This window comes from Raphanus sativus, chromosome 5 (genome assembly GCF_000801105.2).
Source record: "Raphanus sativus cultivar WK10039 chromosome 5, ASM80110v3, whole genome shotgun sequence".
Classification (NCBI taxonomy): Eukaryota; Viridiplantae; Streptophyta; class Magnoliopsida; order Brassicales; family Brassicaceae; genus Raphanus; species Raphanus sativus.
This window is the reverse complement of record NC_079515.1, coordinates 17328188-17341617: the sequence shown is the minus strand read 5'-3', so window position 1 is coordinate 17341617 and position 13430 is coordinate 17328188. Positions and strand designations below refer to the sequence as shown.

The window sequence follows — 13430 nt, the reverse complement described above, 5'->3', positions numbered from 1 at the left end:
AATATATAAAATTTGAGGTCCGATGAAAAAATGATTATATTCGTAACCCAAAAATTTTGTTTACAGTAGTTCACTATATAGTATTGATACGAAATCGAGTTTTTTTATTAGGTTCAACTACAAAAGTTAAGATGCTAAATTATCAACACCTAAAATGGTATCAAATAATTAAGAAAAACAAGTTAGGGTTTAATATTTTAATATTAAAAAAGACGAGTGTTATATGTGCAATAAACTAAAAAGTAGTTACAAGTTAAAACCCAACAACTCACAATAAACTCCTAAACCCTCCTTCACCTTTCTAGCCGCCTCTCTTCCGACTCAAGCTCCCTCCTCCTCCTCTGTCTGTCTTGTTAATCAAAGCTTCTTCAAGAACCCTAATTTCCGCAGTCAGTCACGGCTGGTTAGAGAGAAAACCCTAAAAATCATGGTTCTGAAAAGGAAAGACACGGTTCCGAACACGGAAGACTTCAAGGAGCTTCGGAATCTCGTCAAGCACCACATAGAGTCTTTCGATTACATGACAGAGAAAGGGCTCGAGGTTATGTTCTCTCGAATCAACCCCGTCACCGTTAACGACCCATCCTCCGACAGCAAGTGGAGAAATATCCTTTTCTTTTTTTCTTTTTTAATTATTATTATCAATTCATACACATAATAATACTATTATAAGTTATGTTGTGTCTGATTTTTCCTTAACGAAGAATGATATACTTAGATTAGAAAATCCGAAAGTATTCTCTCCTCAGAAGGAGAGTTTGAGTTCTAATTCGAGGAAAGAGTCTTTGTATCCCTTTGAGGTCAATCTTCCTTTCTTTTTCTTTTAAATAGAGATTTGTTTTTTTTTTGGTGGAGTGACTGTTTGTTTTTTTTCTGATAACAGTGTCGGCAGGCGAAGATATCGTACACGGGAGCGCTTATGGCAGATGTTTGCTTTCAGTACGGGAATGGACTCGGAGCTGGATTTGGAACCGTTGTCAGAGAGAAGTTTGAGTTTGGTGAATTACCTATTATGCTCATGGTAACTCTTCTCTTCTCTTCTTTGGTTAAAGATGTTATGACTCTGCTTTGCTTTGGTGCCAAGAGTTACTTCTCTCTGGCTGGATGCTTTGATTTGTAAATCTCAGCTCCGTTATTTCTCTTTAATTCGCATAGCTCTCTTATTTGCTTTTCTTACTATGCCAAGTCTTGGAAACTGATCTCCTTCGTTGCTTTGTGCAGTCAAATCGTTGCCACTTACAGGGTGCTGATTGCAGGAAGCTTCTAAAGTATAAAGAGTCAACTTCTGAAATGGGAGGGTAACTGTTCTTACACCTCTTATCTTTATGACATAGCCACTTTGGAGGCCGAGGAGGTACGGTGTTATATAAGTATGATCATGGTAATAATTTTTTGGCTTTCTTTCAAATAGGTACTTTATTCTGAATGGGATTGAGAGAGTTTTCCGATGTGTTATTGCACCAAAGCGGAACCACGTAAGCTACCTCTGTTTTTTTTTTTTTAACTTTCGACCGTTGCTTATATAGTTTATGGATAAAATGTAGTTTCCTTGTATCATATGTATTTCTCTCATAATTTAACTGAGTAAGAATCTTTATGTAGCCAACGGGAATGATCCGGAACTCATTCACTGGAAAACGAGAAGGATACAGTGACAAGGCAGTTGCTATTAGGTATGTGAAGCTCATCTCTTCCCCATGATGTTGGATTTAATAGTATGCTAATCTTCACTTGAAGTAAGTAACAATATATCTTAACGAGTCCTTTATATTCATAAATTTTAGGTGTGTTAGAGACGACCAGTCGGCTGTCACTATTAAAGTGTATTACAATCGCAATGGAAGTGCCCGAGTTGGATTCTGGTGAGTTATGTTTGAAATATGGTGTAGACATTATCTAAAATTTTGAGCTCACTTTCAACTTATCTCTTATGGACACAGGATAGGGGGAAGGGAATTTTTGCTTCCTGTCGGCCTTGTTCTCAAGGTATAGTCTTAGTGAACTTAAAGTATCCGTAAGAACAAGCTTTCTTTGAGGTGAAGAAGTGTTTAGTTTATGCTCACAAACGACATTTTTTTAATGTTCCTAGGCTCTCACTGAAACCAACGATGAGGAAATATACGAAAGCTTGAACTGTTGTTACAATGAGCATTACGGAAGAGGAGATGGATCTGTTGGAACCCAACTCGTACGTGAGCGAGCCAAAATCATTCTTGATGAAGTGAGAGACTTGGGTCTTTTCACCCGGGACCAGTGCCGCAAGTATTTAGGTGATTTACCTGTCTCAGTGTCTATATTCACATATCTTTAAAGACTTATAAGCTAATGTATTACTTTTTAAACTAACAGGAGAGCATTTTAAATCTGATCTTGATGGGCAAGAAAATGCAAGCTATCCTGCTGTAAGTTCACTCAATCATCAACTTCGCAGTTTGGTTTCATTACAGCAAAACTTGTTGCTGTTTTCAGAAAGAGTAGCCAACTTTTTGAAGAACCGCTTTGGACTTCATAGGAAGTCGTTACTGGGTTCTTTTTTTCTGTGATTTGTTCTAAATTTTTTGTCTCTTTCATCGCTATGTATTCAGGTTGCTGAAGCTGTGCTGCATAATTATATTTTTGTTCACCTTGACAACGATGACGACAAGTTCAATTTGCTCATGTAATTTCTAGTTTTTGCCTCATTTATGTTGTCTTGCTGATTTTTTTTCTCTAAAGTGTTAATATGGTCAACCTTTTTCCCATGATTTCGCAGCTTCATAATTCAAAAGCTCTTCTCTCTGGTGGATCAGACTTCTTTACCTGACAATCCGGATTCTATGCAAAATCAGGAAATTTTAGTCCCGGGTCACCTTATAACAATTTACCTCAAGGTACATAACTATTTTACCCATGTGCTAGAAACATCTAGCATGTGACTTGGTTGTGTTGTGTTTACTAGAGTTTGTTCATCAAATAGAGTTACTTGACATCACCTCCATTGGTTTTATAGGAAAAACTTGAAGAGTGGCTGCGGAAATGCAAAAGTACTATTGAAGAGGAGATGCGTAATACTAAGAGCAAATTTGACTTTGAAAATCGTAAGTTGCTTTCGTTTTGTTTCCTTGTTCATGTCTCCTGCATTCGTTGCAACTATATGAAACTCAATTTCTTTTTCTATATTCACATTGATTGCGCATGCATTTTTTTCATGTCTCTTGTTAACTAATATCATGCACTCGGTGACGATTCCTTAATTGCCTGCAGATGCTGATATCAAGAAGCTTATGAGCAAAGCTCTTCCCAGGAGTATTGGCACGTCAATTGAGTCTTTGTTGAAATCAGGATGTATGACTACAAGGTCTAGTTTGGATTTACAGCAGGTAAGCACTTGGTTTATTGGTTGCGCTCAATTAAGTATGATGTAGTTTGCTAGAAAAAAAAAATACTAATATCTAACTTTCTCATGTCTTTACCAGAAAGTAGGTTACACTGTTCAGGCGGAGAGGTTGAACTTTCTCCGTTTCCTCTCATTTTTCCGGGCGGTTCATCGAGGTGCTTCTTTTGCTGGACTTCGGACAACAACTGTGAGGAAGCTGCTTCCTGAGTAAGTTCTGGCACTTTTTTCACGTACGGAACTCCCAAAATATTTTGTCTTTACATTTTTTCCTGCTGGACTGTGATCTTGTAGATCTTGGGGTTTTCTATGCCCTGTTCACACTCCTGATGGGGAGCCCTGTGGATTACTGAATCATATGACACGTACTTGCCGTGAGTTTCTCTTGCTCTCTTTTTCACTTTTCATTTTGTCACTTTATCATAGACTGGAGTTTCCAGTTGTGTACATTAGATTATTATATATGCATATAGTAAGTCTGGACAATTCGTACCACTATATGATTGTGCATATTGTTATACGATGCAATACGCCACTTCTTTGCATTAACAACTTTGCTTATTATGTTGTGGTTGTTTTCAGGAATCTCTTCTCAATTCGATTCAAATGGAAACATCAGAGACTTTCTGAAGATTAGAAAGTCAGTTGTTGATGTTCTTGTTGGGGTTGGGATGGTACCTTCATTGCCAAAACTTGTTCGAGCTGGACCACCAAAAGTGATTACTGTTCTTTTAGATGGCCAAGTTGTTGGATCTCTATCTTCTAACTTAGTCACCAAGGTTGTCGCTTATTTGCGGAGACTCAAAGTGGAGGCTCCTTCAGTAGTAAGTCTTCCTTACACAATATTTGCTGACTGTAGAATTTTTAATTAGAAGAGACTTCTTATGTGAATGTTTCAACTACAGATTCCTGAAGACCTTGAAATCGGATATGTACCAACAAGCATGGGTGGATCTTATCCTGGATTGTATTTGGCATCATGTCCCGCAAGATTTATTAGGCCTGTTAAAAATACATCTATTCCATCCAACAATATTGAACTGATTGGACCATTTGAGCAGGTAAGCAAATCTTGTGGATTTAATCTGCTTTTCTCGAATACAGCCAAAAGTAAAATATTGTATCTCCAAAATCAGGTTTTTATGGAAATAAGCTGTCCTGATGGTGGAAATGGAGGAAGGAATAACTCTTCCCTTGCAACTCATGAGGAAATTGATCCAACTGGGATGATAAGTGTGGTTGCTAATCTTACACCCTGGTCAGATCATAACCAAAGTCCACGTAACATGTATCAGTGTCAGGTAATTACTATTATATTCAATGGATGTTGTTAAGCTAGTCGAAGCTGTTGTTTAAGGAATTAATGTAATATACTACAGATGGCGAAACAAACCATGGCTTACTCTACTCAAGCACTCCGATTCCGTGCTGACCAGAAGATTTACCACTTGCAGGTCAGTTATAATTTACCAAGGAATTTTTCTCGTTTTCTGTCCCATTTCTTCTGAAATTTTTATTTTGTATTCCACAACAGACTCCTCAATCCCCTGTGGTGCGCACGAAAACATACACCACATACAATATTGATGAGAATCCAACAGGGACTAATGCAATAGTTGCTGTCCTGGCTCATACTGGGTAAGATACTGCTTTCACGTGTTGTTAATTTCATCATTACTTTTCTCTTATGCTTATTTCTACAGATTTGATATGGAAGATGCTATGATTCTAAACAAATCATCTGTGGAGCGGGGGATGTGTCATGGGCAAATATACCAGGTTCGAGTTCCCATTCTCATTACTTTTCTAATAGAACGTTCATAAGAAATATCTAGGTATGGTGCTTAAGTCAGTTGCATGAGTTACCTTTTGATCTGGAACTGTAACGTATCACTCAGCATTTCTCTTATGTGGATTACTTACTCTTTGGCCTCGTGATCGTGCAGACAGAAGCAATTGATTTGGTAGATGAGAAAAGCCGAACGGGTAGTAATAAAAGTTTTAGGAGGAGCAATGCTGACAAATCCGCTCAATCTTGTATTGATGCCGATGGATTACCATATGTTGGACAGGTAAAATCATTCATTGCTTTCGATCCTCTCTGTTTCGCAGGAGGAACTCACTAATCTCTTTTTTGCATCTAATGTGCAGAAAATTTTACCGAATGAGGCGTATTGTTCTATCTATGATAGTGTAGCTGACGAGACAAAGCAAATGAAGCGAAAAGGAACAGACCCTGTCATCGTTGACTTTGTCTCTCTTGACATGAAAAGCAAGAAGAAGGTGAGGTTAACTAACTAGGAGTCCTTTTTGTTTTTTGTTTTTTGTTTTTTTTAAATCTAATATTTTCAAGGATCATGATGGCAGGCAAACATTCGATTTAGGCATGCCAGGAATCCCATAATCGGTGACAAATTCAGTAGTAGACACGGTCAAAAGGGTGTTTGCTCGCAACTCTGGCCTGATATTGATATGCCCTTTAATGGAGTCACTGGAATGCGTCCTGATCTCATCATTAACCCTCACGCTTTCCCATCTAGAATGACAATCGCTATGCTTTTGGAATCTATTGCTGCTAAGGTATCTCTACATATCTGTCTCTCATTCTTAGGTTGCTTAGTCACACACTGATGCTATTCTTATGTTTATTATATATTACAGGGAGGTAGTCTGCGTGGGGAGTTTGTAGATGCAACACCGTTTCGTGATGCAGTAAAGAAAACAAACGGACAAGAGGAGAGCGAATCAAGTTTACTTGTTGATGATCTTGGCTCCATGTTGAAGCAAAAAGGTTTCAATCACTATGGGACTGAGACATTGTACAGCGGCTACTTAGGAGTAGAGCTCAAGTGTGAGATTTTTATGGGACCTGTTTACTACCAAAGACTGCGTCACATGGTCTCAGACAAGTTCCAGGTTTGTTTTTTTTTTTTATTTTTTATTTATCATCCTGACATGAATTCTCCAACTTGCTTTTTTGTCTAAGTCATATATATTCTGGCTTGCAGGTCAGATCCACAGGACACGTTGATCAGCTAACTCGTCAGCCAATCAAAGGAAGGAAACGAGGTGGAGGGATTCGATTTGGTGAAATGGAAAGAGACTCATTGCTTGCTCATGGAGCTTCCTATACATTACACGACAGGCTTCACACCTCATCAGATCACCACATTGCGGATGTGTGTTCTCTGTGCGGAAGCTTGCTGACTTCTTCGGTTTTGATCGTTCCGCAGAAGAAGCTGATTCGAGAGATTGGAAAGTTAAAGTTGCCTCCTGGTAGGAGTCCAAAGAAGGTAACATGCCATTCTTGCAAGACAAGCAAAGGGATGGAAACTGTTTCAATGCCGTATGTGTTCAGGTACTTAGCTGCAGAATTGGCGTCAATGAATATTAAGATGACTCTTCGGTTAAGCAACAGTGAAGAAAGCGACAGCGATGGAGTCTAAATTCATGGGGCATATGCTCTGTATGAATATTGTCTTAAAATTTTGAGGGCTTAGCAAAATATGTTATTTCTATTACATTGACTCTTGTTCCTTCTCTTGTGTTAGAATGCCTGTCTTAAAGATTTGTTTGGATAAAACAATGGATTTGATTATTCAAATCTATATGCGAAAGCATAAATAGCACTTAATATTATTAGAAATGCTCTTATGAATGATGAAGGTGTAAAAGTACCCGCTTAGTCAATTCCAGTAGGAGTGGATTGGGCAAGGATATATCGCTCTTGCGTCAAAACAAAAATTCAGATTAATAGAATTATTTATTTTCGTTTGGTTGTTGTGGTAGAAATTTTTGTACTTAATATTTCCATGTTTTTAACATTTGCAATTGAGTGATCCTCCCAAGAACATATCCATTGATGTAACCATGTAAAAGAAACAAAATTAACAATCCATTTCCATTTAGTTTTAAGATACTGAGTTGGGGAAAAAGAGTTATTTGATTAAATAGTAAATCATACAAAGACATGCAAGTCTTACATCTAAACAACCTCTCTTTCTCTTATTACGAAACAAATTACAGATAAAACTTGGCTCACTTTCCGGGAACGAAGTTGGTGGCGAAGGCCCATGCGTTGTTGTTAACTGGATCAGCCAAATGGTCAGCAAGATTCTCCAAAGGTCCCTTACCAGTGACAATGGCTTGAACAAAGAATCCAAACATAGAGAACATAGCCAATCTTCCGTTCTTGATCTCCTTCACCTTCAATTCCGCGAAGGCCTCTGGGTCTGTAGCCAAGCCCAATGGGTCGAAGCTGCCACCTGGGTAGAGCAAGTCCTCGGCCTCTCCCAACGGCCCATCACCTGCGACTCTGTAACCTTCAACGGCTCCCATCAAGATCACCTGAGTGGCCCAAATAGCCAAAATGCTCTGAGCGTGAACCAAGCTTGGGTTTCCCAAGTAGTCTAGTCCTCCGTCGCTGAAGATCTGTGAACCGGCTTTGAACCAAACCGCCTCTCCGAACTTGACTCCGTTCCTGGCCAACAACTCCGGGAAGACACAGCCTAGGGCACCAAGCATGGCCCACCTGCAGTGGATAACTTCTAGCTCACGGTTCCTTGCGAATGTCTCGGGATCGGCTGAGAGACCAGCAGTGTCCCATCCGTAGTCTCCTGGGAACTCTCCGGTAAGGTAGCTCGGTGGCTCGCCAGAGAATGGACCCAAGTACTTGACTCTCTCGGCTCCGTACCATGGGCTGCCTGATGGACCCTTTGGCTTGGCGACGGTCTTCCTCATTGTCACACGGCCGCTTCCAAGGACATCTGATGCCGCTGGAGAAAGGTTCACGGCCTTTCCGGCGAATGAAGGGGAGGAGAGAGCCATTGTTGAGGCGGCCATTGTAGTTGAGTGCAGCGTAAAGTAAAACGTTTATTATTTGTTGTTGTGAGCCAAGAAATGGGTGGTTTGGATCTGATGAGCCTTTTCCCTATTTATAATATAGAGTCGTCATCTTGTCTTATCTTAGAATATCAATCTCTAGTGTTTCTATTGGCTGTTGACATATATTTTTGGTGCTGACGTGGTGATTATGGATTCTACTTAGTAGGTCGTAGTTGATTTGTGTGTTTAAGATGTATATATATCTTGTAGTGTGTCAGGAAATGATGAAGCATCCACTCATAAAGTGCCACGTACTAGACTTGATCTCTATATCCTTTTGAAATCCATATGAGAATCAATGAAAAACCAAAAACAATTTGCGGATAATTGCATATATTACATTTTCATTGCAATATCTTTTGTTGGCAGCTTTCTATAATGTTGATGTATCAGTCAACATAACATTTGGAGTCCTGATAATGGTTAAAGCCCGGTTATAGTCATGGTCATATGCCAGCAGAGCAGTCGGCTCCTCCTTCAGACTCTTCCAAAGGTACAAGCCAATTCCAATTCCATCAAAATCGTAAATACACCTAAAACCATCTAAACCAAATTAATACTGAACCATAACTCATCTCAACAGGATACTAATCCAGAAGTGAAAATGTACTTACCGTATGTGGAAGAGGTGGAAAGAATGAACTGAATAAGATTTTCTCAATCGTTTCTAATGTTAAGAGCCAAGGGCCAGATTAGGATGTGAGAACACTTTTTGACCAAAACCTGAAGCTATTTTGATTTGTTCAGTTGTTCAATGATTTGATATCTCTATTCAGCATTCACTTACGTCATTTGTGGCTTTGGCATGAATATATCCAACTTTTGGGATGCCTGTTTAGAAATATAAATTGTCGAGTTTTTGGTAGACTTTTGAGTGGTGGAGGAGAGGAATAAAATGTTATTTACTGGCTCATAGCTTGCTTATGTGGATCTTATTTCCAAGCCTAAAGGCTTATCAACCGCTCAAAAGTTCTTCCGGAAAGTAGACCCAAACTTTTACATAATGGACAGTAATGCCAATTACAAGCTGGCGCGTTTGATCGTTGAAGATTCTCCTTTAGGTTTTTACAGCTAAAGTGGGCTAAATTATCCCATAAACACACTTTCTCATCTTGTGGATAATCGTGGAGTTTGTAGTAAGTTTTGCATCATTTGCTTGTGGGTGTAACTTATTGAATAAACCACAGCGCATCTCTTTTTGAAAACATCCTCATCTTAGTTCAATAGTAACTTGAATATTTTTCTTCTTTTTTTTTCTCTTTGGAAAATTTTATCTGAACAATGTGGAGTTATAATCATGCATACAGATCATCATTGTTGAAGCATGAACTCCACGATAGTTACTGGAACCGAAACTCGACTGAATTAAGATGAATTAACAATACATAATCATGCATACGTAGGTAAGAAACAAAAACAAAGAAACTTGAGATTACGTTTGGAGTTCTTGGAGTATTATTGGTTTAGCAAAGAACGAAAACATGTTTCTTTTTGTCATAGTTATGAAAGAAGAAAATGAAGTCAAGATCAAATGAATACAAAAGCTTTCTCATTTAAAATCTCCGTTAGTATATATGGGACATTGGGGCATGAATGAATGTCTGTCTGTCGGTGTGAGGTCCCAGTAGACTGAGAAAATAGTACAATATAACATATATAGTTTTGGTATGTCGGCTTAAAGCTTAGAAGTGCGCTCTCGTTAAAAAGTATGTGAATTCACGTCTGCAGCATGCATGGCCTAATTGATAGTGATTTTAATTCTGTTTGTGTGTGTGTGTGCATGTGTGTGTCATTTACAGCTCTGTAAATGTAAAACTGATACATGAAACACGTAAATTACATTATATAATGATTGATCAAGGCTTATCCATAAAACTAAAAGTGGCTGAGTAGGTTGTGTAAACTGGTATCGATGGAGTCATTACTGAAAATATTGATCGAAACATGAAAAACATGATGTGGGTGAATGTCATCTTCTACTTCTACTTTTACATAATGTTCTTTTGAAAAGCTAGTCACAAGATGGTGTTACCGTTAACGAATACGACGACGCACACAATCTGTGGTTTCAAAATGTTTTGGCAGCAATGAAAGAATCAAGGCAAAAGCTAGTGGACTAGATACTGCCACATAGGACCAGCAAAACGATAAAACCAGAATCTCAAAAGCCAATGAGAAAAGATATAAAGATTACTCCACAGATAACAAACGTTACTCACAATTATTCTATTTAATCGAAACATATCCTAACATTTTCAATCACTCTCATTCACAAGTTAGTCACCAAAAAAACCAAAAAAAAAAAACAAGAATTATCAATGGCAGCCTCAACAATGGCTCTCTCCTCCGCTGCCTTCGCCGGAAAGGCCGTGAACCTTTCTCCAGAAGTCCTCGGAAGCGGCCGTGTGACAATGAGGAAGACTGTCGCCAAGCCAAAGGGTCCATCAGGCAGCCCATGGTACGGAGAGAGAGTCAAGTACTTGGGTCCATTCTCCGGCGAACCACCGAGCTACCTTACCGGAGAGTTTCCAGGAGACTACGGATGGGACACCGCCGGTCTCTCAGCCGATCCCGAGACATTCGCAAGAAACCGTGAGCTAGAAGTTATCCACTGCAGGTGGGCCATGCTCGGTGCCCTAGGTTGTGTCTTCCCGGAGTTGTTGGCCAGGAACGGAGTCAAGTTCGGAGAGGCGGTTTGGTTCAAAGCCGGTTCACAGATCTTCAGCGACGGAGGCCTCGACTACTTGGGAAACCCAAGCTTGGTTCACGCTCAGAGCATTTTGGCTATTTGGGCCACTCAGGTGATCTTGATGGGAGCCGTTGAAGGTTACAGAGTCGCAGGTGATGGGCCGTTGGGAGAGGCCGAGGACTTGCTCTACCCAGGTGGCAGCTTCGATCCATTGGGCTTATCTACCGACCCAGAGGCCTTCGCGGAGTTGAAGGTGAAGGAGATCAAGAACGGAAGATTGGCTATGTTCTCTATGTTTGGATTCTTTGTTCAAGCTATCGTCACTGGTAAGGGACCTTTGGAGAATCTTGCTGACCATTTGGCTGATCCAGTTAACAACAACGCATGGGCCTTCGCCACCAACTTCGTCCCTGGAAAATGAGCCAAAGTTCTTCTATCTGTTTGTTATTTGATTCAGTACATTGAGTTCGAGTGAGAGTGAGTAAGAGGAGAACGAGTTAAGGTTTGTGTTTGTGATGGATGGTTAAGACTTAAAATTTGTTAAGACTGTATGATTTTATCATTAATCAAATAACTCATTTTTTCTCTCAAGTTATATTTGTATCAGCTTAAATATATAATTTGGTTATTTTAATCTTATCTATTAAAATAGAAGTTATGACTTTTTTTATGTTATGATTTTTTTTTTAATTTGGACCATCCTTTATAAATTTTATTAAATACATTTTATAAGACTATTAATATATAGAATCTTTGAATTACTTTAGTCATAATATATTTTGATATCTTTCATTCTAAATAAAAATATATATACATAATTAGTTTTGAAATATTATTATACATTAATTTATTTTATAAAATGAAAAGGTAATTTATATCATATTTTTATCTATTATATAATCATAATCACATATTAGAGAAAATTATTATATTGAGCTAATAAAAATTATATTAAATTGTTAAATTCACATATTTTATTTTCATAAGTATTTATATAAAAATTAACATGTATTTCATTAAAGATAATAATATAAAAATTTGTAACTATTTTAATCGTGATATCTTTTCATTTTAAAATAAATATTAAAAAAAAATATATAAAAAATTCTTACAAATCTGTTGAGAAATATTTTAACAATATCCTAATTTTCAAAAATGTTATGTAAATAGTCTAACTAATTTCATAATTAAAAATGAACTATTATTATATAATAATATATATTTAGTTATCGTTTATAAAATGAAAATAAATTTTATCTTATTTTTATCTATTTTATAATAATACTAATTCATGTAAAAAATAAAATTATTATATTGAACTAAATATAAAAAATTATACTAAACTGATAAATTTATAATTTTTATTTTCATTAATAGAAAATATTTATGCTAAAAATATAATATGATGACATCGCGATTTAACATTCACATATTATATAATACATGTAAAAACTGACATGTCTTAAACTTTTGTATATACAACTAGGTATGGATCCATGCGTTGCACGGGTTTTGATTGATATTTCAATTTCAAGATAAACATAAAAATTAGAAAACTTTCTATCATAAATGGAGCACTTTTATATATATTGTGTAAAACTTATTTAAAGAATAAAAAGTTGTTTCCATGTAAATTTTGGTTGGTATATAAGTTTCTATAACTATAGTGCATAAGCAATTATTAGAAACTTTGTATTTAAGGTTAGATAAAAAAATATAGAGCCAAAAATTTAAATCAAACCCAACTTCAATAATATGAACTAGAGTGAAATAAAGTGAATTAGAAAGTTGAATCGAGTCAATCAAGTCGAAGAGAACATCATACACATTCTTATGCTCTTAATTTAGTATTTTTATTAACTTGTTTTTTCAAATAATTTACTTCTCACTTTATAATAACAACAAAGACTTTTTATTAAACTAATTCAGTTTAGTTAATTTTTTGTGTTCATTGTGTCTTGATGCTACCTTCCCACTATAACACCTTAACTAAAATGAACTATAAGAAAAATACAACATAGTAAAGCAGAAAATGTAATAAAATAATGCATAAAATTTGATACCTAACACATATAAAGATCAATTAGGGCGTTAATAATAATAATAATAATAATAAATTTAGTGACCAAACTCTGAAAAAATATCAAATATGTATATGATTTCCGTATGAATAAATACATATAAACCCAAACATGAAAACATCCTAATTTTCTTATGACTATTCACGGAGAATAAGATAAGAGTAAAATGCTACCAAAAAATATAATACAAAGAATAGTAGTGTCAAAAAAATTTGGCATTATATTAAGGGAATGAAAAAGAGAGACATATATTGATATCAAAATAATAGAAAATAAGGGGAATACAACATTCACATATTATAAATGTATCTAAAAATTTGGATTTCATAATATTTGTAAGCATTCAAAAATTAGGATTTTATAATTTTTTAAAGATTATAAATTCTTAGGATGACAAAAAAAA

At 36.6% G+C, this 13430-nt stretch overlaps 3 protein-coding genes across 3 annotated transcripts; 2 read left to right on the top strand and 1 right to left on the bottom strand.

Moving 5' to 3' along the window:
- The first annotated feature begins 278 nt into the window (after positions 1-278).
- LOC108858388 (DNA-directed RNA polymerase I subunit 2) lies at positions 279-7031 on the top strand. The gene is made up of 27 exons (XM_018632323.2): positions 279-605; positions 715-800; positions 884-1021; positions 1222-1298; positions 1412-1475; positions 1603-1673; positions 1785-1862; positions 1941-1986; positions 2090-2270; positions 2350-2402; positions 2586-2659; positions 2753-2870; positions 2990-3077; positions 3244-3359; positions 3456-3583; positions 3668-3747; positions 3956-4197; positions 4279-4434; positions 4510-4674; positions 4753-4827; positions 4908-5011; positions 5077-5152; positions 5320-5445; positions 5525-5656; positions 5741-5953; positions 6035-6289; positions 6382-7031. Exons 1-27 carry the CDS (start codon positions 428-430, stop codon positions 6817-6819), a joined length of 3558 nt encoding a protein of 1185 aa, XP_018487825.2. The 5' UTR covers positions 279-427; the 3' UTR covers positions 6820-7031.
- Positions 7032-7297: 266 nt separating this feature from the next.
- Positions 7298-8290, bottom strand: LOC108856872 (chlorophyll a-b binding protein 2, chloroplastic). The gene has a single exon (XM_018630770.2). The coding sequence runs from the start codon at positions 8213-8215 to the stop codon at positions 7412-7414; it is 804 nt and encodes a 267-aa protein (XP_018486272.1). The 5' UTR covers positions 8216-8290; the 3' UTR covers positions 7298-7411.
- Positions 8291-10504: 2214 nt separating this feature from the next.
- Positions 10505-11537, top strand: LOC108857616 (chlorophyll a-b binding protein 2, chloroplastic-like). Its single transcript, XM_018631616.2, has one exon. The coding sequence runs from the start codon at positions 10576-10578 to the stop codon at positions 11365-11367; it is 792 nt and encodes a 263-aa protein (XP_018487118.1). The 5' UTR covers positions 10505-10575; the 3' UTR covers positions 11368-11537.
- Positions 11538-13430: the final 1893 nt, after the last annotated feature.

Coding starts and splice junctions, on each gene's coding strand:
- LOC108858388 (XM_018632323.2), top strand. CDS start 428: ATGGTTCTGAAAAGGAAAGACACGGTTCCGAACACGGAAGACTTCAAG. Junction 1,022..1,221: donor AATTACCTATTATGCTCATG/GTAACTCTTCTC, acceptor TGCTTTGTGCAG/TCAAATCGTTGCCACTTACA. Junction 5,657..5,740: donor ACATGAAAAGCAAGAAGAAG/GTGAGGTTAACT, acceptor TCATGATGGCAG/GCAAACATTCGATTTAGGCA.
- LOC108856872 (XM_018630770.2), bottom strand. CDS start 8,215: ATGGCCGCCTCAACAATGGCTCTCTCCTCCCCTTCATTCGCCGGAAAG.
- LOC108857616 (XM_018631616.2), top strand. CDS start 10,576: ATGGCAGCCTCAACAATGGCTCTCTCCTCCGCTGCCTTCGCCGGAAAG.